This window comes from Cryptotermes secundus, unplaced genomic scaffold (genome assembly GCF_002891405.2).
Source record: "Cryptotermes secundus unplaced genomic scaffold, Csec_1.0 scaffold72, whole genome shotgun sequence".
Lineage (NCBI taxonomy): Eukaryota > Metazoa > Arthropoda > Insecta > Blattodea > Kalotermitidae > Cryptotermes > Cryptotermes secundus.
In genome coordinates this window covers 996,553-1,021,458 of record NW_019730103.1, presented here as the reverse complement: position 1 = coordinate 1,021,458, position 24,906 = coordinate 996,553, and the positions used below count along the sequence as shown (strand labels likewise).

General features: G+C 45.5%; 1 protein-coding gene across 2 annotated transcripts in view; it reads right to left on the bottom strand.

The window, feature by feature from the left end:
• LOC111866006 (AT-rich interactive domain-containing protein 5B) overlaps nt 1-24,906 on the bottom strand; it is a 118,832-nt gene that overhangs the window by 66,749 nt on the left and 27,177 nt on the right. Inside the window, exon 1 of one of the 2 annotated variants that reach the window (XM_033752067.1) lies at nt 9,303-9,353. The exons of the other annotated variant lie outside the window; for it this stretch is intronic. Coding sequence (XP_033607958.1) covers nt 9,303-9,326 — 24 coding nt within the window. The 5' untranslated portion in view covers nt 9,327-9,353. Of the gene's footprint in view, nt 1-9,302; nt 9,354-24,906 lie in introns of those variants that run through there. 2 annotated transcript variants of the gene reach the window in all.

Here is a 24,906-nt window from a genome sequence, read left to right as displayed (position 1 = left end):
AAATGCTATGTGTGAACAGGCTTCATAAAGACGAAATACGTACAAGAGTCGCGCACATGAGAGGCGAATGAAAGTTGAGAGGCACCGAAAATAAAAGAGACGGGAGAGGAAAGGAGAGGAAGACAGTCGGTGAAATTCATGACGAGGTTAGAACAAACCAGTGGGGGGGGGGGCTTGCTTATGGGATCAATACACTCGCTAAGGGGTCCCAAACAAACACACATACTCGCTGTTTGTTATATCACATTCAATGTAGCGGCGATACATCTGCAAATATAATTATTTTGAGATGGGTGCTTCCCAACAATACTGACCTTAACTTGGACATCAGTAATAAGTAGGGGCCCGATTTTAATGCAAATGCATTAAACCAAAAAGTATGCTCATTTGGATATATGTATCAATTGCCTAATTTCTTAAATTTCAGACATGGTTTCATGGTGCATATAAATGCACATTTTGCCTCTCTTATGAATAAGCATAATATTTTCTTAGATCTCTATTTATGCTGCATATTTTCTTTTTTGAAATATTTATCATTATATACATTTGTTAATTTTATGTTCAAAATTTCACTCATCGTCGTGTGTATACAATTTTTCTTTTCCATATTAGAACATGCTGCATATTTGACTCGCAACTTTTCGTCATACAAACAAAAAGTTGGGTCTAGATTCATGTTTCTGATGCAATATCCAGGACGGGACTCCCTAAGACGGGATTTCCACCATCCCTCTACTCGTAACTTGCCTCATCCACGCACAATCAAATTGGCTGCGAAAGAATTGGTTATGATGATTCGACGAATTGCCAATAAATTACTAATACTGTAATTAGTTAAGTTACATTTGTGGTATTTACTGCAAAGCTCAAAATTACACCAGAGGTACAGTATCTTAACATACGAAGGCCTCAAAGCGGATCTGACCTACAGACGGATTTGGATTGTAAACAGAATTTACTGAACTCCTACACAACCCGTTACTACACTTCACTAATCACTACAGGGCACACTGCCTCTTCTCAGTCTGCTACAGTCGTCACTAGCAACTGCTTTGTATCGGCTTCCAACGGCGGATGTGACCGTTCCTCTGGGTTTCCGAGCGGTCCCCGGCCTCAGCTAACAGCAACAGCTCACAACTGAACTCCAGCAGCCCTCTAACTCCTCACTTGTCCTGTTTATAACATCTCGGCACGAACCGCACAGGAAACATCGTTCGTCTGTTTCTATTTGCGGTCCGCTGCCTAGTGACGGCCGTTGCACAGCAACGGGTTTACATGCCACAATACATAAATTTGAGTTATGATCGCAGAAGGTGTTGTCTGCTTGAAGTTTCAAGCACATGGCGTGAAAGCGAAGGTCACGAGTGGATGGATGACCCTTGACACTAAGCCACAAACATTTTTTAAACTTGGTCGGGCGACTTACCAAAATTTGAACAGAATTTGGAGTTTGACAGGATGACCATAAGGGTTGGATGCAACAAGTTACTCAGTTATGAGCCTCACAGGCCAGTCGAAAGAGATTTTCGAAGCCAAAGCTTAACGAAATCATGGAAATACTTAAAGAGCCTCGGTTATACCCGCTTAAGAACTGACTGCATAGAATCATGAGCTTAACCTCCCTCTCGCGGCACGTCAAGATCGCTTCTCGGAACAACACCGTCCCTTAACCACGCATCAAGTGGGCTGCTCAGCATGTACAGAGAGAGCCACTGCAAAGTCACTTGGGTGCTCCTGAAGCCTAGATTAACCCCCCCCCCCCAAAGAAAATCCATTTTCCAAACAGATTTCGGATTGCGAGTTCAACTGTAACCAGGACTTGAATGTCTGAAAGGCTCCACATCCTGGACCCGAATGCTATGCCTTGACGTAGATATGGTACCCAGTCGCAGCATCGTCATCTGACAGAAGGTAGGAGTGGATAGATTTACTGTAAATTTATTTTATTGTTAATAAAATTATTATCCGAAAATCTAATATATCTCATCAATCTATCTATTCTCCTACCCATCCGTCCATATACTCGTATGTATCCGCAAACGATGTGGATACATTCAGAGGCTGCTGGTTGCGCAGAAGCATCCTAGGGTAGGTGCGCAATGAAAACATTTACGCAGCGATTAGACTTACTGACTGCCATACGCTCCATCGACTCTCTCGTTGGTGCTGTCCACAATGCTGATGCACTGACGGAGGGAGGTGGGTAGGTAGTTAGACGGTTGGATGGATGGATGGATGGACAGACAGACAGCCAGCTACAGAAGGCAGACGGACGGACGGATAGACAGACAGCCATAAAGGGCAGACGAACGGACGGACGGATAGACAGGCAGCCATAGAGGGCAGACGGACGGATGGATGGATAGACAGACAGACAGCCATAGAGGGCGGACGGACGGATAGACATACAACCATAGAGGGCAGACGGACGGATAGACAGACAGCCATAGAGGGCAGACGGACGGACGGATGGATGGATAGACAGACAGACAGCCATAGAGGACGGATGGATGGGCAGACGGACGGACGGATGGATGTAATGTTTCGCGTATTTCCCCCAATTACTATTTACGTTTCTTTTTTCTCTTTTTCATTTTCCTCTGAACACTGTGAATGTAATGGTACAGAAAATATGAAGCCTCGTGCAGACGAAAAGACTTACGAGGCCTTAAACTCTTCAACTGAGGCCTGCGATACAATCCAATAGTCTGCATAGGTCGGAGAGGCTCTATCAAGTCTTGACACCATTTATGCAAGCTTTCTATATTAGCTACATGGAAGAGTTTGCGAACTGAAACATCTTGTGGTATCGAATATACGTTTAACTCTCGGTTTATTTATGTATTTTGTGTTCAGTGAAGTATATTTTAGTTACTCCGCGCGCAGCTAGAATTGATCCAGAGGCCAATGAACCTGCTTTGCACACAATTTCCATGAACATCAGAATTACATATATACACTCAACCCGACACGACCCAATACAGTGAAAATGTTTTGTCTTGCTTTGTTACTCTGAAATTCTATTTAAGAGAGGTCGTCTTTATGATCTGGACTGTAGAAAAATCTTATTAATAGACAGCGATAAAATGTTCTATAAATCGAAACCCATTCGCGTGCTTCCAGCAAGTTCCCCCTGCGTAGAAACAAATTCCCCCCCCCCCGTCTTGGGGATGTTTTATATGTAAAAAAAGAAACGATCCGAGGCATCGGGACAGGTAACAGCTACTCTCGAACTTTGCTTCTCCGGGCTAGTGTGTAGCTCTTCCACTTCCATACAGCAGTTTAACACGAAATCACACACGAGCGCCATAAACATAAGGTGCAGAATTCCATCCCAATATCCAAGAATGTAGGATATACTCTAATAACTCTCGTAACACACAACAAGGTCAGAAACGTTGGCGACACTGTTCGCATAAATAGCAACACAAGTACTGATGTCATATTGAGGTGGTTCGAAGTGATTAAGAAAAGCATTTGTTGCAGTGCTGTTCACAGTGGCGCCGCGGTCTAACGCTAGAACACTAGGATCGTGGCTTCGAATCCTACTCGTAGCATGTATGTCTGTGTGCGTTTATTCTGTGTTTGTGTTGCTCTGCATGTTGGTAACGGCCTTGCGACGGGCTGATCTCCCCTCAAAGGAGTCCTACCGACTATATAGGATTAAATAATGAAAAAGCGGCCATGGTCCAAAGGCCTGTAGACCCACAGAAATATGTTAGGATCGTGGCTTCGAATCCTACTCGTAGCATGTATGTCTGTGTGCGTTTATTCTGTGTTTGTGTTGCTCTGCATGTTGGTAACGGCCTTGCGACGGGCTGATCTCCCCTCAAAGGAGTCCTACCGACTATATAGGATTAAATAATGAAAAAGCGGCCATGGTCCAAAGGCCTGTAGACCCACAGAGATATGTTAGAGGATCTTCTATAAGCTACAAAACAGAACTGCGTGTGTTGGATTTGAAATTCTCATAGTGATGATTATGAGGAGAAAGGTTCTTTTGGGTTGTTAATGCCTTGCAGTGCGCGAAGACAAGCCGACGGCCGCGACATAGCTCAAGCTGTTAGTCGCTGGCTTCCCGATCCCGGGTCTGATCAAGTGAGATTTGTGGTGGACAAAGTGGCGCTGGGGCAGGTTTTCTCATAGTACTTCGGTTTCCCCTGCCAATCTTCATTCCACCAACTGCTCCACAATCACCCTCACCTATCATCTGGGGCTGGTACGTGTACATTAGGCCAGAAGTGGCCGCAGTACAAGGGACTTAGTCCCACCCCACTAGCAATAAAAAAATAAGACGGGCCGACGTTTCTTAACATATCACCTCCATCTTCTGGGTTGAAGAGTAAGGGAAGAAAGAGACCAGCAGAGGCAGGCGACAAATCAAGCACAGCTCCCCACTTGCTTCTGCTGGCTTCGTGCATGATCTAGAACCAGCTAAACACAGTTTATGTGACGATTACAGAATTATTATGCTATATTTAAATACAATCCTTAACTTTCCTTTTTATATAGCCTGCTCATCAGCACAATGCAAAACAGGAGGGTTACATACCACCCCAAACTGACTGTCCGTACAGTCATCGTCTTAAGTTCGTTATTTAAAGACGCTGTATAGCGTGAGGTGCAGCAGTTAATGGAATGATGTTTGGCAGGAGGAACTGAGCTATTGGGGGGTCTGACTTGAGATTGAACCCGGGCCGGCGCTGTGGGAAACTGGTAACCAACCGCCTGTGCTATGGTAAGGCAGCTGTCATTATCGAACGATAGGTATGTCAGAAGTGTAGAGAAATTAACTACAGGACAGAGTCGGGGGACATTAATATGAAATCGCCGGAGCCAAAAACTGGATCTGATTGTTATCTTGTAAACGCTGCGGCACGTAAGTTTCTCATTCTACTCGCACCACTGAAACGGAGGCAGAAACTGACTCATTCTACTACTTCTGAAATATATTACTTCAGAAATTGTTAAAATTAGATTTTCCCGCGCGCCGTGACGGTGCCATTTTATGAGGATGAAAAGAGGCGGGTACCAAACACAGGACACTCTGCTAGGTGTTCTGCTGGATCATAAATTAATATTTTAATTCGTGACCAGCAGGACCAACTGATCACGTGACCTTGCTATCCTTACATACTTGTATCATTCGAAGTATCTTCGATCCGTCCTTTCGTCACGACATTTATCACAGAAACCAATAAAGATGGCGAATAAATGTAGATATAAAAGTTTTAAGTCTGAGGAAAGAAAACTCGAAAAAATTTGATTTCATTTTACATTCACCGGCTTGAGGCCACGTCAGTTTCTTTCCTCGTACCTTCTTTCATAAGAACGCCGTTAGGACCGCGAAGACAATAAGCAGGCTACATAGATTTTTATAAATTTACACAACAGTAACGCGCATTCTGAAGCTCACAATATCGGCCTGTGTCTGAGTCCAACGCAACCGCTACGAACAGCGAAAACCGTTCTTCAGACTGCAGTGGGCAATGTTGGCAGGGCCCGCTCTGGCGTTGCCCGTCTCTCTCGTCACGCTGCAGGAAGGACACAGGTTAACTTGCATGAAACTGTTGGGCCGATAATAAGACACGTGTGTCTGTTCGCTCGTTGCACAGAAGAAATGGAAAGCCATATCTGAAGAGGTTAAGGATCATCACAATCAATATGCCATAACAGTTACCCCTTCAAATTCGTTTCTTTTCAATTATCTTTGGTCCGTCTGTGTTTAGGATAAGCAGTACACGAACATGAAGAAATGAATCACGAACCGTTCGCAGGCGACTGTAAATACTTATCCAATTTTTCTGGCGGTCAAAATTTGTCTAATCAGAATTTCAAAAACTGTTGGCCCATTCCAAGGCATACACACCAACATACACATACCTAAGGTCAGGTAAATTTGTCCCTGTGCTTAACCAATTAAGCACTACACCATGAAGGCGTATGGGGGAGTGGATGTAAAAATCTCAGGGAAGCACAACAACTCGTAACGAAATTGGGGGAAGAAAATTGTGAGTAGACGTGAATAATCCATCTGCTTACGAGCCAGAATAGCGCAGTCGGTATGACCACTGGCTAGGGTCGGAGTTTGAGTCCCGGTAGGGTCAAGAATTTTCTCTACTCCACATCGTCCAGACCGGTTATGGGGCTCACCCAATCTCCTATCAAATGGGTATCGGGGGGCTGTCTCCCCGGGGGTAAAGCGGCCGGGGCGTGAAGCTGACCACTCACCTCCAACTAGTGCCGAGGTCAAGAAAATATGGATTTATATATATACAGATGCATAATTAGATGAAAATCTATATTAAGCTAAACAAGAATACAGTTCGATTAAAATATTAATGATTAATGACATTTCGACAGAGACATTAGCAGAACCTGTATAAAATGGAAGCGTAGGGCATTTCATGCTCGAAACTGTTGCTGGTGGCGGAAACTGTCTTTTACGGAACTTGACGCTGCTGCTGGAACATGATGAAAGTGAGCCTTGGGGTAGGTGTAGAATCAGATTTGTGGCGCTTGGCAAGGGAACAGGGGAATATTGCGCTCCTTGCCCTCCAGACTTCCCACTGTAATTGTAATTACACCGGTATCTGTTTCTTTTTATTGCTAGTGGGATGGGACTAAGTCCCTGTACTGCGGCCACTTCTGGCCTATTGTACCAGCCCCAGAGGATAGGTGAGGGTGATTGTGGAGCAATTGGTGGAGTGAAGATTGGCAGGGGAAACCGAAGTACTCGGAGAAAACCTGCCCCAGCGCCACTTTATCCACCACAAACCCCACTTCACCAGACCCGGGGATCGAACCTGGGCCGCCGCGGTGGAAAGCCAGCGACTAACCGCTTGAGCTATGGCGCGGGTTACCGGTATCTGTTAATATTAGGGGTACGTGTGGCTTCTCAGAAAATTAGGCTAGCGAAGGAACTGATACTTGCGCAGGTGTATACGTATATTCGTGACAGACATCATGATGCAACAGCACAAGCATCTTCTTCGTCTTCTTCTTATTCTTATTCTTCGGCTATGCGGTCCTACCAAGTTTAACTTTTGCTTCTCTCGCTATTCTGCCCATTCTCGTCTATCTTCGGCCTTCCTTCTCCATGCCTTACTCTCATATTTCTTAGACAATTCACATCATCATCCAACCATCTTAGTCTGGGTCGCCCAATTCTTCTTTTCCCCTCAGGCCTGCCATCCAGGATTCTCGGGGTACCTTGCTGCGTGATGCAACATGTGTATCATAGTCTGCAACCCATAATGACGCAACTAACCGTTCCGGAGAGGGACGTAAGAAGTTCCGCATCTTGTGCTTCTTCATTGCACAATAACGTAATCTTTGTAACAAGGCTGTGCGGTGTATTAAAATGCGAAGCTTTAACACATGTGGCTCAAATGAAAATGGAACAATTTAATTCATTCACAACTTCTCACGACCTGCTAAAATTGTTTTATGGTACTAACCCCATGTCTATTAATTTTATTTTTAAATTAAAAAAGTAGGTTAGTGTTCCTCCCAGAGATTAGACATAACACGTTAACGTTGGCTTTTATTCACATCGCATAATACGGCATAAGAACTGTGTACAGAGCATATGCATGCATACGGCGATCCCGTGGGTTTATGCCCTGTACTCGGGAGGTGCTCCGTCCGACACCCACGACTTCGACTATCTTCGACTGAAGCTTCCGTTTCTTTCCACAGTCCCTCCGGACGAAAGCCGGTGTAATCCTCTGAACCAGAACACGGCCATTTCCTTCCAAATCCTTTCCAATTCATCATTAATTAATACTACTACTATCTAACGCCGCATTCTAAGCTCCTGACAGTAATTCAACAAACCATAAATGACTAACAACTGAAGTACGTTTGGCGGCATTGAATCTCTTCAAGCAATATCCAGGGACTACAAATCACCGCTTTACAGTTTGTACTTCCTTTGCACAGTATCGGGGAACGGGGACAGCGCAGCCGGTATATTGACCGGCTATGGCCTGGACAGCCGAAGGGTCGGAGTTCGAGTCCTGGAAGAGGCAAGAATTTTATCTTCTCCACGTCGTCCAGATAGGTTCTAGGGCACACCGAGCCTTCTATCCAATGGGTATGGGGGGGGGCTCTTTCCCTGGGGGTAAAACGGCTATGGCGTGAAGCTGACCACTCACCTCCAGCTAGCGCCTAGGTCAAGAAAACGTGACTGTGTACATCCATTCCCCCATACACCTGCATGGAGTAGTGCTTACTTAGTCAAGCACAGCGACAACTTCTATTGCACAATATCGCAGTCATATAAATGTTCTGTAATCACATGGAATTATGAATTCGCTTTTATATTTATCGTCAAGGTGAACAGCTTTTCTGGCTTGCTGGATGTTTCACAAGCAGAAGCGCTGTGCTACTGCGCAACAACTCCACATTTATTTTGCATTTCTGGTTCTCACAGCTGTGACTATCTACTGGGAGTTCAACATGTTTCGGAGGAATATGCTTCCTCCATCTTCAGGGTCGAGTACGCCAAGCAAGAACATGGGGGTCAAGCAGAATAGATTTTCTTGCTTGGCTTACTATTGGACCATGAAGGCAACATGTCCCTTCGAATCGTCAATGAACTCCTACACGACTGCAAAGCGTCACCGCCCTGGAGGTAGTGCTCTCATCACTTATTTGCGTCCTTCACTTTATTTGTTTGGTTGCAGACTTTTGCATTTGTTTGTGTTACGTATCGATTAGCACCCATTGATAGCTCACGGCCGCCTCTGTGGTCTAGTGCTCAGAGTTCCTGCCTACAGATCCAGAGGTCCCGGGTTCGATTCCCGGCGCTACCAGATTTTCTGAGAAGCAGTGGGTCTGCAACGGGATCCACTCAGCCTCGTGAGGATACCTGAGGAGCTATTTCAAGGAAATAGCGGCTCCGGTCTAGAAAACCGAAATTAACGGCCGTGGGGATTCGTTACAATGACCACGCGACACCCTATATCCGCTAAAGTTGGCACTAACTTCGCCGACAAGCGGCGGCCGCTAAGTCGGTATAGTTCGCTTGCGGGCTAAAACCACGGAGGTTTTATTTCATAGATACAGTAGCTCACTAAATTATCAGAGCAGATTAACAACTAATTGATTTTCTTTATCGCTTGAGTTACGAGTACGGAGAAGACACAGTGATAGAAGGAGAATACAGTACATACCAAGGCAACACCGACACAGAGCATAAAATAGGGTACATACCAAGGCAACGCTGACACAGAGCATAAAATAGGGTATATACCAAGGCAACGCTGACACAGAGCATAAAATACAGTACATACCAAGGCAACACTGACACAGAGCATAAAATACAACTAATATTACTGAAACGCGGGCTTAACTCTGAATAAAGGCTATGCAGCCCATAACATCACGTGTTTAACAGGTGTTTTGTGAGCTCAGACTGTGCTGACAATGTCAGATTGAAAAGGCAAGGAGTCGGTTGTGTGGGCGTCAGCTACCCGAAGGCAAATGCTCTTTCCTTTTGTCAATGTAACATGGACCAGGTGCCTCGATATCTCAGTCGATATAGCGACGGGCCACGGGCTGGACGGCTGGGTTCGATTTCCGGCAGGGGAAAGAAATTTTTCTCCACTCCACAGCATCTAGACCGGCTCTGGGGGCCACTCGGCCTCCTCATCAGTGCGTACTGGGGGCTCTTCCCCCGGGTATAAAGCAGAAGGACCGTGAAGCTATACCTCCAATCCCCCATACGTCTTCATGGCGTAGTACTTAAATGATTAAGCACAGGGACAAATTTATCCTTTATCTCAGACCAGACCCCGTGAATTCCTGGAAGGTACTTGGGTAAACCAACTTCAGCAAATTGAAGGAATGGAAAATATTGCTGTGGGTCGCTTTTCCTCAGAGTTAAAAATATATTATAAAATTTGTAAAAACCGAGGTGCCCGCGGGCATACGTTTGGGGACCAGTGCTTTAGAGCAGGGGTCTCCAAACTACGGCCCGCGGGCCGCATCTGGCCCGTGAAACAATTGAACTAATNATACTGCGCGGTATTTCTTCGTACTTGTTCGGCCTCGATCGGCAGTGTCACTTCGTGGCAATGTAGGTAGCGCGAGCAGTTCGTTACTAGCCGTCTTGTGCACAAGACTTCTTGCAGTGGTGCACTGTAATTGTAACAGATCATCATCACCTCAATTTAGTCAGATTTTAAGAATGCAAAAAGAGTTCCATCATTCACATTAATTGTTTTATTATAATTTGTGATGAAAATATGAGCATTTGTTGCTACTGCCTGTTGTCGTTAATATACGATAATTTATTCCCACGTAATTTGTATTTAGTTTATGACATTCTGTGCTTTCAATAAAACTCGTATACCTAGAGCTATTAATTTCTCATTTTATCCGGCCCGTTGAAAGTGCTGAATTACCTAACGTGGCCCGCGTTTCGAAAAGTTTGGAGACCCCTGCTCTAGAGCATGCACGGCCTAGCCAGTTCCTCTGGACCGGTAACATATGTGCTCTAGAGCATGCACGGCCTAGCCAGTTCCTCTGGACCGGTAACATATGTGCTCTAGAGCATGCACGGCCTAGCCAGTTCCTCTGGACCGGTAACATATGTGCTCTAGAGCATGCACGGCCTAGCCAGTTCCTCTGGACCGGTAACATATGTGCTCTAGAGCATGCACGGCCTAGCCAGTTCCTCTGGACCGGTAACATATGTGCTCTAGAGCATGCACGGCCTAGCCAGTTCCTCTGGACCGGTAACATATGTGCTCTAGAGCATGCACGGCCTAGCCAGTTCCTCTGGACCGGTAACATATGTGCTCTAGAGCATGCACGGCCTAGCCAGTTCCTCTGGACCGGTAACATATGTGCTCTAGAGCATGCACGGCCTAGCCAGTTCCTCTGGACCGGTAACATATGTGCTCTAGAGCATGCACGGCCTAGCCAGTTCCTCTGGACCGGTAACATATGTGGAATTCCCTTATGGGTGGCAAGAGCCTTGTTAAGCCAATTACGAGAGACCACAGACCATTAAATATTATTTTTATTGTGTTCCGGATATTTTCGGGATATTGAGAGAGTTGTATCCCCTGCAAGGACTCCAAAATAACTTAAGTCAATGATTGAAGGACTGGAAACAACTTGAAGACCAAATTTAGTTTTAACGTCAGCATCAGGCCACAATATGAATATTTTCTTGGCTTCGAGCGTTAATGATCCAAGCGGGTTCAATGCACTACAACTCAAAATACTCCTTTCGACTCATATACGGGAGGTTTGTGGTTCGCATCCCGACCAAGGTTCGGATAAGAGGGTTTCTTCAGTCCCGTCTCAATTTTGGGATAGTGTTTTAAATTAGGGCATGCCCCCTTCCCCTAAGCCTAATTATTCACTCTGTTATCAGATGACATTTTGTTCAGTGCTGTATAGCCGGGCATATCATATGGCATCATAAAATAATGTACCGTACAGTACCGTTGCTATGCAACGATAGCGAGAAGGAATGTGCGTTGCTTGGTAACGGTCGGAAAACACGTCAACAGTGCCCGGTTACCGCTAAGCAACGGCTAGAAAAACACGTTCCCGATGCAACGCATACGCATGCAACGAACGAGGCACTGTTGGGCTATAACAATGGAAAATGTACTTTCTATGTTGTCCGTGCCGAGATTTTATAAGCAGGCCAGTTTGAAGGAACGAGTCGAAGATCAGACTCCCACCGCAGCCTTGCGAGTCGTAGGAGGCTACTCCGTTGCTGGGGGATATAAATACGGGGACTTGGCCCTCCAGGTTGGGGGAGTCTCGAATCTGAGACAGTAAAATGTGGTTATGAGTCCAGCGGGACTCGGATCTGAGGATGACTGCACTGGCGAGGACCAGCAGCAGTTGTAAACGACAGACCCATCGTCTCCTCAGAGAGGATGTTACATAAGGACTATAACCGCAAGTGTTCAGTCGTGAGTCTCAAGGGGCTTGGCACCAAGACGAACTGATTGACGGTAAACCGACAGCCGTAAAGTAATTCTGACTCTGACTGACGAGTCGAGTTCCGGAGATGAAGTTGTCAGAAGTTCAGTTGAGTGAAATGACGTGAAGTAGCTGGTTTGTTGGTGAGAGTGTTCAGCTGACAGGGCAGTTCACTTGAAAGCCTGCGAAGAGAAGGCTAGGAGAGTGGTGTGAAATGGCGCCCGCCTGGGACCCAGTTAGTTGGAAGTTGACAGCCGACAAGATTTCTGTATGGGACTTGAGCACGGAAGCAGAGAAACAGCCATTGTTAACATCAGTTACAAAGCAAGTGGCATTTGTGGTGGACAAAGTGGCGCTGGGGCACGTTTTCTCCGAGTACTTCGGTTTCCCCTGCCAATCTTCATTCCACCAATTGCTCCACAATCACTCTCACCTATCATCTGGGGCTGGTACAATAGGCCAGAAGTGACCGCAGTACAAGGGACTGAGTCCCACCCCACTAGCAATAAAAAAGGAAGAAAACTAAACGTATGTTGACGTCTCATGACCAGAATGCAGACAGCTAACAAGGCCTCTGAAAATGTGGCAACAGGAGCAACTCATGGGAGTGTGATTTATGAAGAAATGAAGATCAAACTGTAACCACTATAATGTTGTCTGTGGTTTTATATGGGCGTGAAACTTGGGTCTCCTGCATGAAAGGAATGGCGCAGACTGAGGGAGTCTGGGAAGGGTGCAACGAGAGTATTTGCATCCGAGAGGAATGAAGTAACTGGAGGTTGAAAAAAAAACTGCACAATGAGGGGCTTCATAACTTGTACTGCTCGCCAAGTATAATTAGAATGACTAGAATGATCAAGTGAAGGAAGAGGCGTGGGCAAGGCATGTAGCAAGCATGGAGAGACGACGAATGCATAGAGGTGGACGGATAGTACTGAGATGGATCTGATGAGAAACTAAGAATTTATGGTGGCCTTCGATGTCGTAATATACATATCATATTTCATCAAAATCAGCCCAGCGGTTTTACAGCAGAGACATGCAGGCACACAAACTGACGGCCACGACCATGCCCATCGCCTTCTTTATGACAGTGAAATGTTTACTGTCAGCCGAGGGCGAAAGTTCGAGATCAGCTAACAATGGAACAGTTCCAGAGTGAGTATGCAATTTATAGAATATGTACTTACGAAACCACTAAGCACTAGCAAACTTGCACAATCACCAGCTTCGCACTGAACGGAAGTTCAAGTGGAAGTCGCTGTTCTGGAATGCCATTAGTCGAGTCCTTCATGCATATTACAAGTGTAATTTACTGTTTTCTTGTCTATAAGCATTACTGCGTACAAGTCGATATGGAAGACAATAAGGTAAACTCAAGAAACTGTATCCGGCAGAATAACCGAAAGATGATTTATTTTGACGAATACTAGTTTGTCGGATGGCACCGTACCGTACGGTAGAACTTCATCGACGTTTCGAAAGTATATACTACTCCATCTTCACGGTCCAAGAGCAAATCAAGCAAACATCCGGCAAATAGGAAACAGCATAGTTGCGACAACCTCGAACCCATCAATGTTTTATATCATTCTACTGAAGGTTCAATAATACGTGATGGAAAGTGCTAGTCAGGTCAAAAATTATAACAGGCCATGGAGGCCCATAGGGTTGTGAGATGTTAAGGTTCGCACACTTTCTAGACAATTGGCTCATAGATGGCGGTGAGGTCAGCCCTACGCGCCGGCCGCCCTTTAACCCCAAGAATATTCCTGGTACTCATTTCTGTTAGAGGCTGAGTCGACCCCAGGGCCATAGTGCGGCTGGAAGGGTTAGGTCAATTGAAAAAAAAATTCAATGACCTCAACGGGATTCGATCCCGCGACCTTCCGGCTTGTAGCATAGTGCCTCAACAAACTACGCTACCATATCTCGGAGACCAATCCTCCCATGCTGTCACTATAACGGAACATCCACTGCTGTTTAATTCTGCAGTTCCCCCACAATCAGTCCTTCTCCACTGACTGACACATACATACTCAATTTCACCTTACAGCCGGGCTGGCTAAATGGTCCAAACCTACAGCTTAAATTCCATTCAGACGCAAAGAGTCAGCGATACGGACGCGACTTCACACATGGCACCGAGTGATTCTATGCCTTACTGAACTGTACACTACCCTGAGGCAGTTTGATCCGGTCCCCATGCGCAGAAACGCGCTGAGGAACTAAATCTCACAACTCAGCGATTAGACTATTTCTGTTGACATTTCCACTGCTACAAATTTATAATACCTGCAAGCTGTCACGTGGGCGTACAACCTCAAAGATTCTGCATATACATAATTTACAACCAAAAACACATTTCATAAAAGAAAAACTGGAGAATCTTCCTTGCTAAACTAACTAGTGCCATGGTTCAGACGGTTAGTCTCCGGCTTCCCAACGTGGCGGTCCGGGTTTGATACCAAGTCAGTTCATGCGAGATTTGTGGTAGACAAAGTAACATTGGGACATACGGCACGTAAAAGATCCTCATGTCTCTAGGAGACCTCTGAGCAAAATTACGCAACACATTTCCCGCCCAAGTAGTTTCCAATGCCTCTGGTAGATGGGGGAAATATCAAGTACCGAGGGCCGACCTCGTTGGCTGAACGGGGCTGATAGCACGCACCAGTACCGGTAGGGTATGGAGACAATAGAAATTAAAGGGGGACTCACAATGGACCAATAACTGGTCTAAGTGCATGGGGAAACCAACCCTCTCTAATAATAATAATAATAATATTGGGACAAGTTTCCTCCAAGTGCTTCGGTTTCCCCTGCCAACTTTCATCCCACCAAGTGGTCCATAATCAACTATCAACCGGAGCCAATAGACCAATTCGTGGCCGACGTACCAAATGGACTGTCTCATCCCGCCTGACTAAAAAAACCCTAAAAAATAATAATAATAAAACGACTAGGATGAGGTGAGACAGTTTGTTGGTACGTAGATCGTGATGTCCCACTGCAGCAGCCCCGGATGACAGATGGGGAAAATAGAGTATTGGGTGCAATGAAACTGACAGATGACCGAAAGACTAAGGACAAACCCGTTCCAGTGCCACTTATCGACCACAAATCCCACGTAAACTGATCTAGCACTGAACCCGTGTCAGCGGGCGAGTAACCGCCAGACAAGAGACAACGTCCGATTTCTGCTTACATGATGCATGCTTCCGTTCGCCCCCCCCCCAAATATACTCAAGCACATGGCCCTAACACTGACTCGGACTCGGCCGGAACACTGACCATCCTGAATATTTTCAACGTCTGCCTCAGTTGCTCCCAGCAAATGCCGGGGAAAGGCCTCAGCCGCTACAGTAAACTTCCCCCAATATTATTCATCTGTCAGCACTACACAGCCCGAGAGCCTGACAAGATCGTTATGCGCATCGTGGGTAAACAAAGAAATGTCCTCAAACCTGAGCTACAAAATTAAATTCATTGCTGAATCTATTCAAGATTTACTTTTCGAAGCATCGTTTTAATTTCTCGCTAATTTTCAGTGTGCCGCAACCCCCTCCCCTTCTCCGATTATATACACGTAAACACGGTATTCAGTTTCCTTTTCTAAGATTAATCCTTCATGTCTGTTCTTGCGTGATGGACCAACCGCTCTACGTAACGGACTAGACCCGCAGCTACAAGCAACGGTACGCCTCCACGTGACAGGGGTAAATTTTCCTTTTAACAAAATGCTCAAATCCGAAGGTCTGAAGACGCCGTGTACTCTACTAAATGTTTACCGACGTTTCGGAGAAACACATGCTCTTCAAAGTCGAAGATAAGCTCAGGAAGCAAAAGGCAATCAAAAAACCGATTGAGAGCTTCTTCGGTCTTCTGATCCACCCTGAAGATGGAATCATCACGCTTTCCGAAACGGTAAATTTCTACCAGACTATGCGGCATCAAAAGACGATACTGTCCATCTGTCTACTCTATCTATGGCTCTACAGCCCTTTGCTGGGCCTTCGCCGCTTCTTTTCCATTGCATTGATGTTTTCTACACGGAAGGTTGGGCTCCTTAGACGTGGAATCAGCCCGTCGTAGGGCCGCTACCTACACACAGTACAAAACAAACAGATTAAACGAACTGAGACATCCATGCCACGAGTGGGGTTCGAACCCAGGATCCCAGCGTTTGAGGGGGCGAATATAATTCATGCCTTAGACCGTGGAGCCACTGTGATCGGCCGATACTGTTCAAGCACATAAAAAAATGAAATCATTATAAAGGACGCCCAAGACCAAAGCATTCGTCTTAACGGTCTCCGTTATCAATGTATGTGTTGGTTAACGGTTAAGTGTCTCACGTCAGTTCTACATACTATATGCAGCGGGCTCAAGAGTTATAGGGCTACCATTCTACAACGAGTAATCTAATGTAATTAGTTGTCGTAACAGATCTCTCCGTAACTCTCTTATACTCTTTTCATTCTCCCCCCCCCCCTCTCTCCCNACGAATAACTCCGGTTACTCGATCAATAGACGTAGCCGTCGCCGTCGTAGTGTGTATCTATCCAGGACCCGCGCCGATCCCACCCACCGTTGTCCGGAGGAGGAGGAAGGTTGAAATTGATATTGAACTCAAAACACTGCACCACTTCAACGGGCCTGTCCTACCAATTTCACTTTGTAACTGGCAGCAACGGCAATTCTGCATCCGATAATCCACAGCCAAACATGACCTCGCAGATCACCAAGAAAGCGGAACGTCCGAGCAATGGAACATTAAAACGGTTGTCGTTCGCTTGTTTACTTATTCGCCCGCTCACTCATTCGCGATTTATTCAGAGATCTTGGCGGTAGCTGACACCGTCTGCGCCCGGTCGAACACTTGGGTCGTGGGTTCGAATCCCTCTAGAGGCATGGGTGTCTGTGTGTACGTAGCGGCCTTGCGACGGGCTGATCCCCCGTCCGAAGAGCCCTACCAACTATGTATAAGTTTAATACATTGAAAAAGAGGCCAAGGTCCGAAGGGCTGTACAGACATGGAGGAGGGGGGGGGGGCAGTGACTACACAGCATCAAACGACAAGCTTAATGATCCATGAACTGGAAGGGATGTGGAAGGAAGCAATCACAGTCTAATCTGAGGTAATAACCCGGCATCTACCTGTAGAGACTGAGGAAAATGAAGAAACACCTCAGTCACTACGGTCGGTATACAGGTCGAGATTCAAACCAGGCACCACGTGAATAGAATCACAAACGTTGAAAAACTGATGACTGCTCAGCTGGCCAAGAAATATCCTGCCCCTTACGCAACTCGAAGCTTCATCACTGTGTTCACAAAAGCCCACTACTGAATTTAATCCTGATCCAGTGGAATTCTAGATCCTCTTGCTTTATGATCAGAGAGCATTGCCCTCCCATGTATAGGAGTGAAGCCCAAATGCCCTCGTCTCTTCAGATCTGCCCAACTGAAATGTTGGTGCGCTTCTCAATTGCCCACATGCATATCACCTTGATAATACTCGGCGAAGACTGCAAATCAAGAAGCCGCTCACACTGCAGGTCTTTCTCCCCCCCCCCCCCCNTGTTTTCCCCCCCCCCCCCCCCACTTCATCCCGTCGGTATTCTGTTCGCAAACGCCTCAATGTACGTTCTGCCCTTGGGGGCGAAGCCCAATATTCCGACCCATACAAAACATCAGATAAAACTGTATACATTTCAACCTGCCAAAGGATCTAAACCGAATGGGAGTGAGCGGTCCCCAAATTTAACTGAAGCAAAAGCAGGAAACGCGGTATCTGTCAGAACATTAAAATACTTTACACGTTATCATAAACGTATGAGCAAACGTCGAGAAAATATCAGGTTTGGCTCCAGATGCAATGGCGGCTGGATATAAAGCAGAAACCACTACAGATACATTCTGCTGGCACCAGTATCTAATATGACACAACACATTTAACTCAGTGTGTTAACATTTCTTTTTTAGCTCGTATCCCTGCTTAAGAAAAGAAGCAGGCTTATCAGCTGTCCGATATCCACGAAACTGTTTGAACATCACGTTACTGGAGGCCACGACATCCTACTTCATATTTCCTGCAACTACTGATCACTGCAGCATGGCGCCAAGTGGAAGCGACTGTGGTTCTCGTGCATATGCAAGTAGATATCCCAACAATATGCATCACTAGTTAAAGCAACATAATTTCCTTCAACTATCGCTCCGATGGCGAGAAATAATGAACCAAAATCTGGTATGAAGGAATATTATGAACCTACCTAAACATTATGTACAAAAAACTGCAATACTTCCCTGTCCCTGTGCTTAACTAATTAAGCACTATGTCATGAAGGCGTATGGGGGAGTGGATGTATAGACCCACGTCTTCTTGACCTCGGCACCAGGTTGGAGGTGAGCGGTCAGCTTCACACCCCGGCCGTATCCACTGGATGGGAGACGGGGTGGGCCCCAGAGACGGTGTGGACAAGTAGTGAAAATTCTTTACCCTACTAGGAGTGGAACTCCGACCAGTTGGTCGTCCAGCCTGTGGCCAGTCGCTATACTGACTGCGCTATTTTCTGTTACATTCAATAAATTGAAATTTGCAAAATGCATGCTTTCAAAGTAAAAGTTCTTCACAAAAACAAAATAAAACAATAGTAACAGTAACAGATTTGCAGGACTAGAAATCTATGTAGGCTCATATGAGAGTAAGCCCTATGAGAAATCAGTGCAAACAGTATGGACATTGTCCATGATATGTAAGCAATGTCCGTCTTTTAGTGCACTCAATTTCACTTGTTACTTCACAACATGTTTCGGCACTACAGTGCCATCATCAGGTGCTCTATTTACGTTAATCTATTTCATTGCTTGCCATTACGTCATTGTAAAATTTAAAAAGTATTTTAAAATGTTCATCAATTATAATAAATATATATACAAAAACTTGGTTAAGATTATTTATCTTATCTGTCCCAATTCTAACACCACGCATAGTTTCACTACACCCGCAACCAAACAGGGAACACGCAACACGAGACACGATATACACTGAGAGTAAGAGGAACGACTCCCATAGTGGTGAAACTATGCGCGGTGTTAGAATTGGGACAGATAACATAAATAATCTTAACAAGTTTTTAGTATATATACATCTATTATAATTGACGAAAATTTTTAAATACTTTTTAAATTGTACAATGATGTAATGGCAAGCAATGAAATAGATTGACGTAAATAGAGCACCTGATGATGGCACTGTAGTGCCGAAACATGTTGTGAAGTAACAAGTAAAACTGAGTGCACTGCAAGACGGACATTGCTTACATATCATGGACGAGGATCAGTGCAACAGGACGCTAAAATACAACAGTATGGACATTATCCATCGTCCTGTCTTTATCTAAAAACACGTTCCCGTTTATTTTTCAAAACACTGGGTCCACTCGGCACGGCGGCCACTGATTGGCCTATTGTAGCCTGCCCGGGTGATTATGATGATGGAGAATTTGGTGGAATGAAGATTGGCAGGGGAAACCTAAGTACTCGGAGAAAACCCGCCCCAGCGGCACTTTGTCCACCACAAATCCCACGTGGCCAGACGCGGGATCGAACCGGGACCGCCGCGGTGGGAAACCAGCGACTAACCGCTTGAGCTTTACCTTGCCTTTACCCGGCATATGTAGAGGCTATCTCCTCCATTCGCAACCTGAGGACAGGACGCGCCGTGCATGGTGACAAGGAACTTATTTATGTTTATTGATTTTTCAAAATACCTTCCCCCCAAATAAAATTCTGAATACGTTACTTTGTACGAGGAAGAATCGAGTCATGTAAGAGAGGACTCCCTCAGGGGTTCCTGGCCCACGAGCAGTGCTGGTTCGGTTGGGTACATGGGGTTAAGGCGATCGCAATGAAAAGCCTTGCTTATTTCTTCTGACCGAGGTTAAGAGTTTGTGGGGCTGCTTGATTCGGTACTTAGAGACCTCTTATTTTTTACTGCTTGGGGAGAGTGGGTATAGGATTTGACGAAAATTGTCCTAACATAAAAAGTGGTCTAACAGCATCTCTCTCCCAGAGAGACGGACGAAGGTAAGGAAAATTGAGTCATGGAGTTCAAGACACTTTCTGTTTTTTATTTCCTTATTCTCAGTATCCCTTCGGTGTTCAGTCGTTTTAAATTCAATTTCGAGAACATATTTGGTGGAATCTTTGTTTTACGGCATTTTGTAATGGCCACACCTATCCCCTGACCACGCGACACCCTCTATCCGCTAAAGTTGACACTAACTTAGCCGACAAGCGGAGGTTGCTAGGTCGGTATAGTTCGCTTGCAGACTGAAACCAGAGAGTGTGTTTTTTATATGGGGGTGACTTGCGGTATTATGTATTACTGTGTGTTGCTGCTGCTTTTCGGTATATACTATATTGTGGCCTCGAGATAGGCAACCGTACAGCGGCCCGTAAGAAACAAAAAGAATTATGTTTTTTGCGCGGTCTGCTAAGCAAAAATCGAACGGCAACAAAGGAAATGTGTCACAGATGGCGGTAAGGTTGTCAGCCGCCCTTTACCCCCAAGAATATTCCTGGTACTCATTTCTGTTAGAGGCTCAGTCGACCCCAGGGCCATAGTGCGGCCGGAAGGATTAGGTCAACTGAAAAAAATCCAATGACCTCATTGGGACTTGAACCCGCGACCTTCCGCCTTGTAGCATAGTGCCTCAACCAATTACGCTACCGCGTGTTTATGTACTTAAGGATAAACAAATTTTATCAATTAGTAATTCAGTTCTGGAGCATTTTCATATTATTTTAAGCACAACATTTTGGGGCGTGCCAACCAGTTTGGCACAACAAAACAATCCGTGGACACTCGGAAGTCGGGCCATCACATCAGACAGTACGTTCGAGATAGTGTAGCAGTGCGCATAAGTGCATATTTCGTGGAGAGAAAACAAGCGTGGCTCACATTCGCGCGTTCATTGCCTGTGCCGGACCAAATGCAGGAACAGTAGGCCCTAACGTACCCCTTTCCGTGCTACAAGCCTACATACACGTCCTATGACACCCGTGGGTAGGTTAGACATGTTCCTGCTTGCCCGTTCCTTGCCAATTTAGGTCAGGTACAGCTACGCTGGGTTACGCTCGTAAGCCAGACTTCAGACTACGTCTGTCTTCATTCGCAATCAGGAGGAAATTACAGAGATTAAAGAAAACTACAGCGGATCATTTTTAAGTTGTGGTAGACTCCCAACCGCACTACAGCCAAAATGGCCTCTGTACGGAACATGAAATCAGATACTGAAAGTATCAAAATTAATTAAATTTAAAATATTAATAGTCTTTACTATTTAAACCTGTCAGTGTTGAGTTAAAAACCAACCGTTTCCGAGTGCTCTCCGTCTCATCAGCAGAGTCGATGTGGTGAATTACCATACGTCGATATATCGATATGTCGATATACCAGTCTGTCAAATCGATGCCTCTCATCCTGTTCGCATACTTCGCGGCCGGAGAGCGGAGTCAAATTCTACTCCGCCCTTCGCCATTTCGTTGAGCTGGTGTCTCTGTTAATTATTTTATCTTCTTTTTAGCATGCTCTTCCCAGTGTCGGTCAGTTCGTCCATTCCATGGAATCTCACATGATTATTTCAACACTCCGTCCAACATAGAGTAGACAAAACTGAACGCGAAAAATACAGGGAGGAGCATGCTAAGAAGAAGGTAACAGTCAAACAGTGACGCCAGGTTAAACGACACAGTGATTGGTTGGAGTCCGATAGACGCTCGAACAACTCGATCCGCCCGCCTGTCTCATAGTACATAAACAGGACGAGGCATCGATCTTAATCGATATACGGTCAATCACCACATCCACCCTGATGATGAAATGGAGGATATCCATGAAACGTTGGTTTTAACTCAACAATGACATGACTGATAGACCGGGAAATTTTTAGTATGTTTATTCGCCATGAAGCCTTCAGATATTACATAGTACTACATACCATTGCATGAACGGCCCGGGTTCGATCCCGTGTCGGTTAAGTGGGATTTGTGGTACACAAAGTGGCGCTGGGACAGGTTTACTCCGAGTACTTCGGTTTCCCCTGCCACTCTTCATTCCACCAATTGTCTCCACAATCACCCTCACCTGTCATCTGGGGCTGGTACAATAGGCCAGAAGTGGCCGCAGTACAAGGGACTTAGTCCCACCCCACTAGCAATAAAAAAAGACTTCCCAAAGCAGCGATCCCGTTCCTAGGCAATTTTGAAGTTTCTGCCTCGTGTACTTCACAAATCGTACACGAGATGTCGTTCGCGTTTTTCATCGATCTCCAAATTTTTTAAAAACTGACATTTTATGTGTAGTCACTCAAAATCCAGATTCCGCCTTTCGCTCCCGGTGCAGTCACCGAAAGTTTCATATGTCTGTTTCCTGCTCCAATAATCCAATATTTTACATCAAAACATCAAGGAAGAGCGAAGTTTCGCTGTTTTCCTATGTCAATCCCACAGCAGTCGCATTGACTAACCGGAAGACATGTCAGACATACACCGTATTACGCACTTGCCTTAATCAAAATCTTCGCGTCAGAAACAAATTTCTAGCAACCATCAACAAGCAATTCCAGCTCATCCCACCGATTACGTTATTAGCGACTCGTGCACAGAACACAGCACACAAACTACTGCCATCCCTCTGAAAGCTGAAATTCAACTTAACTAAGAATTCGGTGCCTAGCTCACAGCAAACGCAATCAGCCAATGCCGTTCAAGGTAAATACTCGCTCTGGATTCTGAAAACCGCACTTCATCCACAAATACACTTGAAGCGCAAACTGCAGAGTACTTTTTAATACTACAAACAGTAACCACTGTACTTTAAAGAACTAATACAATCATCCTGCAGTGTATGCAAGGGTATGAGAGGAAGCAGGGGTCCCCAACCATATGCCCGCAGGCAACTTGGTGTCCGCGAAGGGCGCCACGCAGAATTTTAAATTCTTCGCAAGATGTAACTGTTCCCTGATGATCTCACAGCACTGGCGAATACAGATCTATTAACCGACTCTATGTAAGGCCGCGCCATAGCTCAAACGGTTAGTCGCTGGCTTCCCATCGCGGCGGCCCGGGTTCGATCCCGGGTCTGGTTAAGTGGGATTTGTGGTGGACAAAGTGGCGCTGGGGCAGGTTTTCTCCGGGTACTTCGTTTTCCCCTGCCAATCTTCATTCCACCAACTGCCCCACAATCACCCCCACCCATCATCTGGGGCTGGTACAAAAGGGCAGAAGTGGCCGCAGTACAAGGGACTTAGTCCCAAGGCACTAGCAATAAAAAAACCGATTCTATGTCCAGTGCTGAGAATGTGTTGGTGCATCGCATTAATTACAGGATTAGGATGTAAATAAAGGCGACTTTCCTAAAAAAAATATGCATTACACAGGTTTAGTGTGACAGTGTGTACTAACACGGCGTGTTGGAAAATATATTGATGTGAGATCACGAGGTAATTCAGTTACTGCCGCTAATGTATGTTTTATCGGTAGAGCCACGAGGATAGCCGCTATAAAGCATAAACTTCTCTTCGGCGGCTGACACCCAAAAATGGCTGGTCATCCCTGCAGTACGCAGGGTAACTCCTGTTGGAATGTTCGAACTTAGGAGCCCGTACCATCTCTCGCTTGAATATAGTGGCGCACAGAGACCGCATCCCTCGCATCTTGGCTTTATCAGAGATGTTTCATCAAGGTGACTAGGAACTACAGTATAACGCATCCTACTTCCGTGAGATAGTTCTAGGACTTCCCCGGCTCTGGATTGTCACAATGTCACGAAGAGCGCCTACTGAAACCCACAAGCAACGAGGTGGCAAGACTCGCACTGTTCACGTTGCTTCCACAATATAAGTAATTAAATAAGACGCAGAAAATCTGCTGCACAGAGTGTGGACTGACACGGGCCATGTATATATACCGCATAAAGCCTATGTAAAATTGCAATATTATGTATATCAATATACAGTATGTACGTATAATTGTCAGGTACTGAAGCCGTCGACACAACCCGACGAGGGTGCATGCGACTGAAACATGCAGTGGTTGAAACGACACAACAACCCTGATTAAACAACTCCTATTTTTATTGATTTTAATCGATTTTATAACGCAACAGGAAGCAAAACAGAAATTATAAATATCTTGTGAATACATGCAGCTAACAAATGTCTACACTTCTGTTTCGGCAGGAAAACCTGAAGGGAAGAGAGATCTTGTGAGACAGGGGTCTAGATAAAAGGATCTGTCTAATCAAGGTGTGAGGGCACGGATTAGCTTCATCTGGCTCGGGCAGAGCCCACTGTCGAACTAATGTAAACGTGGTAATGAGCCTTCAGGGTCCATAGGAAGCAGTCGAATATCCTGACTAGTGGAGTCGCCCCGTGTGGAGGCGGGGTCGAATACCTCCACCGTAGCCCTCCAAGTCGTAGGAAGCGACGAGAAGGGAACCCAGTGTCAGGGGGTATAACCGGGCCACCCTGTTCCTGGGGGATATAAATACGGGGACCTGGCCCTCCAGCTTTAGGGAGTCTCGAATCTGAGACAGTAAAATATGGTTATGAGTACCGCGGGACTCGTACCCGAGAATGACTGCGTTGGCGAGGGCCAGCAGCAATTGTAAACGATAGACCCATCCTCTCGTCAGAGAAGACGTTACTTAAGACTATAACCGCAAGTGTTCAGTTGAAAAAAATACTAGTGGTGGGTCTGAAGGGGCTCAACGCAAAGACGAACTGAATGACTGCAAACCGCCAGTCGTAAAGTAACTCTGACTCTGACCAGATGAGCTACTGTTTAAGTTTCCCAAAGAGGATTCTCCTCCACGAACATCAGTTATTATTATTATTATTATTATTATTATTATTATTATTATTATTCAATGTCTGT